Source organism: Gekko japonicus, unplaced genomic scaffold (genome assembly GCF_001447785.1).
Source record: "Gekko japonicus isolate JY-2015 unplaced genomic scaffold, Gekko_japonicus_V1.1 scaffold4250, whole genome shotgun sequence".
Taxonomy (NCBI): domain Eukaryota; kingdom Metazoa; phylum Chordata; class Lepidosauria; order Squamata; family Gekkonidae; genus Gekko; species Gekko japonicus.
In genome coordinates, this window is record NW_015165371.1 from 80,015 (window position 1) to 84,036 (window position 4,022).

At 42.4% G+C, this 4,022-nt stretch overlaps 1 protein-coding gene across 1 annotated transcript; it reads right to left on the bottom strand.

The window, feature by feature from the left end:
- Positions 1–2,457: 2,457 nt before the first annotated feature.
- Positions 2,458–3,426, bottom strand: LOC107109920 (olfactory receptor 6X1-like). The gene has a single exon (XM_015410630.1). The coding sequence runs from the start codon at positions 3,424–3,426 to the stop codon at positions 2,458–2,460; it is 969 nt and encodes a 322-aa protein (XP_015266116.1).
- Between the last annotated feature and the right edge of the window lie 596 nt (positions 3,427–4,022).

Here is a 4,022-nt window from a genome sequence, read left to right on the forward strand (position 1 = left end):
AGGGAGGGAGGGAGGGAGGGAGGAAGGAGATTGTATTCCTCAGGTCGAAATTTCATCCACAAAAATGCAGTATAGCATTCAAATTAAAAAAACACCCAGAATGTCACTGCCTCAATGCACTAGCCAGACTTCAGTGTGCCCTAGCCACCCTTTACTGTGGCATTAGTATAGTGGCATAAATGCTGCTTTAATTGTTTTCGTTGTGTTCTGTTTCTAACTTTCTGGTCATACTAATGTACCAAATAAAGAAATAAAGTAAAATAAATGTGAAAGGACCAAACTCTGTGGGAAAAGATTCAGATGATATCCCTGATATTCCAGATAAAATAGAGGGATTAAAAGTGTGAGTTGAACTTTCATGCATCAGGTTTTGCTCCAGTTGGATATATTGTCCACAAGTTGATGGTCAGCAGCATCAGAAGGGGTGGTGGGCATGCCATGACTTTGATAGCCTAGGCAAGCATGATTTAGTCAGATCTCGAAAGCTAAGCAGGGCCAACCCTGGCTTCTGGAGTTCTGGCCCCGGTGGTGGACCTCTCCTGATGGCCCCTGGGTTTTGGCCAACATGGCTTCCCTTATGTTCTTATGTATGTCCTTAAGTACTTGGATGGGAGACCTCCGAGGAATACCAGGGCCGGGACACAGAGGGAGGCAATAGCAAACCACCTCTCTGAAATGTCCAAGGCCCACTAGAGGGTCACCAGAAGTCAACCATGACTTCCAGGTGCACACACACACACAAATATGAAGACGAATAGGAAGAAGAAGAAGAGGAGGAGGAGGAGGTGGTGGACATGATGGCAGATACATTAGATGGACAATGAGGTAAGACCATGGGACTTGGTCTCCAGACCCCTCAGCATCTTTGTTGCCCTCCTCTGGACATGCTCCAGCTTGTCTATATTCTTTTGTGCCCAAAACTGAACACAATATTCAAGGTGAGGTCTAACTAGAGCAGAGTAAAGTGATTCCATCACTTCACATGGTCTGGCACATACTACTGCCATGACAAGTCTCCTGCATCCTATAACGATGCATTTGATTTTTCCTATCTAAATGCAGAATGTTACATTTATTATTTATCATTTATTGTTTATTTTATTTATTGCATTTATATCCCGCCCTCCCTGGAAATGGGCTCAGGGCAGCTTACAATATTTGGTACAATGTACCTAGTCTGCACAAAACATTTAAAACAATTTAAAATAGATTAAAACAGTCATACATTTAAAATGCTCCCAATACTGGTTATTCCTTCAATTAAACTAATTGGCACGCTCTAAGATGTACCACCAAAGTTCCCAGCTCTGCGATCTTCCGGCCTTTTGTGAAGATATGGCTTTATCTCCACTCTAGGGCCAGCCCTGTACCACAGATGTTCAAATAGTGGTAGTTGGTGGTAGTGGCGGGCGGCTCCTAATTAAAGGCCTGGTGGAAGAGCTCCATCTTGCAGGCCCTGGGGAGCTGTAGAAGGTCCCGCAGGGCCCTGATCTCCTCCGGGAGTTTATTCCACCAGTAAGGAGCCACCACTGAAAAGGCCCTGGCCCTCTATCCCCATTGAAATTCAAAGCATTTGTTTTAGCCCAGTTCTTCAGCCTGTCAAGACCATCTCGTATCCTGACTCTGTCTTCTACTGTATTTGATACCCTCCCAATTTAGTATCATCTGCAAATGTAAGAACCCTTCCCTCTATTTCTTCATCCAAATGGTTTATAAAGATGTTGAACAAAACAGGTCCTGGGACAGATCCTTGAGGCACTCCACTTGTCTCTCCACTCCAAGAGGATGAGGAACCATTCATAAGCATTCTTTGGGAGCAAAGTGACATTCCGTTACAGATCCACCTAAACGTTAATAGGACCAAAACCACATTTTACCAACTTGTCAACAAGAATATTCTGTGGAACCTTATCAAAAGCTTTACTGAAATCAGGATAACTTATGTCTATAGCACTAGGGAGCCAGGGCTCTCTTGCTAGGCTATTTGACCACCATGATGGGAATGAGTAAAGATGTGGCTGCAGAGAAAGTCACCTACTTTGGTGGCTCTGTCAAATGAAACCTCTTTGTTCAATCTTCTTGAAATGACATGAGGCTGTAGATAGGAGGAAGGGACTGTGTTCTGTGCAAATTTGGCGCCATTATCTTCATAAACAGTTGACCCGGACCCTCTTATATATTCCACATTGAAAATCACAGTCCCAAACTCCATAACTCCCTAAACCACCCACATCTGAATCCAAAACCATAATGCCATATCCAAGAATAACCCTGCCCTTCCAAGCCTTGATTTGAAACTATAACTTTTTTTCCTTGGCACACACCCTTGGTGTCTAGCAACTCTCAAAAAGTAAGGGAAAAGTTTCCTTGATGAAAGCTGGGAATCACCTTTCTCTTTGCCATGAGGAAAGATGGAAACAACATTTCCTTGTAATTTCCTGGCCACCTACTCAAGAGCTACTTACCAGCCACCCTCCCCAAGGATATTTTTTCTTTGAGGGGTCCTCCTGTTCTATGGACAGCCCTCCAGAAGGCTTGCTTTACTTCTACATTCCTTATGGTATAAATGAAAGGGTTCAGCATGGGGGCCAGGACCGTGTTCAAGACTGCTACCGCCTTGCTGAAGTGAAAGGAAGAGTGCACATTCGGCCGAATATACATAAAAGCAATGGCTCCGTACAGAATTGAAACCACTGTCAAATGAGATGTGCAAGTGGAAAATGCTTTCTTGCGCCCACTCGCTGACGGGATACGCAAAATGGTAGAGATGATGTAAACGTAGGACACCACAATGAGGAAAAGAGTGATGACCACAATGGAGATGGCCGACAGCAAGCCCAGGAATTCAAGCAAACGAGAGTCAGCACAGGACAAACTCAACACTGGCCCAAGGTCACAGAAATAATGGTCTAGAACATTTTTTCCACAGAATGGCAGAGTCCATACCAAGACAGCTTGGAAGAAAATATATAGAAATCCTCCCAGCCAGCATCCCACGGCCAACTGGATGCAGACATTTTTGGTCATGATGACTGTGTAGCGAAGTGGCTTACATATGGCAATGTAGCGGTCGAAGGCCATTATCGTCAGGAGGAAGAGTTGAATGGTGCCAAAGGAGAAGATGAAAAAAATCTGAGCCATGCAGCAACGGTAACAAATGGTGGTCCTCATACTGATAAAAGTCTCCAATAATTTAGGTATTACAATGCTGGTGTAACAGATCTCTAGAAAGGCCAGGTTGCACAAGAATCCATACATGGGTGTTTGGAGTTTCTGGTTAATCATAACAATAATGAGGATGAATCCATTTCCCAGCATGCTTAGGCTGTACATCATCAGAACCACGGAGAAACAGAGGATGTTCAAGTTGTAAAGCAAAGGGAAGCCCAAAAGGACAAATTCAGTAACTGCTGAGATATTCGTCATGACTATAAATGGATGAGGCCACCTCAGCTATCAGAATGTGTAGGAGAACTTCCAAGATGACTGTCATATAAAACATTCAGCCAACTGCCGTAAGCCGCAGATTCAGCATATAGTTTGTCTAAATACAATAAAATAAATAGCATGATAAAACAGAAAGGATGCAAAAATAAAGAACAATAGGTTCAATTTGCATAAGTAACAAACAAAATCATACCAGGGTTTTGAGGCTCAAATAAAATAAAAATTTCTGTTTTGGATCATCTTGATAGTAGTTTTTTCTCAGTTAGTGTTTCCTGAGTACCTATGGAGGAGAATCCCATTTCATCTGTTGATCAGGATAAAAAGAAGTAAATAAAGCTGTTCCTTATTAGAAATGACAAGATCATCTGAAATGCTAAAATCCAGGGAGAAACTGAGAGAATGAGAATTTCAGAAGCACCCATACCTAAGTATCAAACTCTCCCCCAATAAAACAGCAAAACAAACAAGCAGACAACTACAGACTGTAATTTATTTAAAAATCTGGCACAAATTCTTACAATAAAAATAATAATTAACAGATGTATTGGTTTTTAAACCTTTCTCAGCTTTCTCAC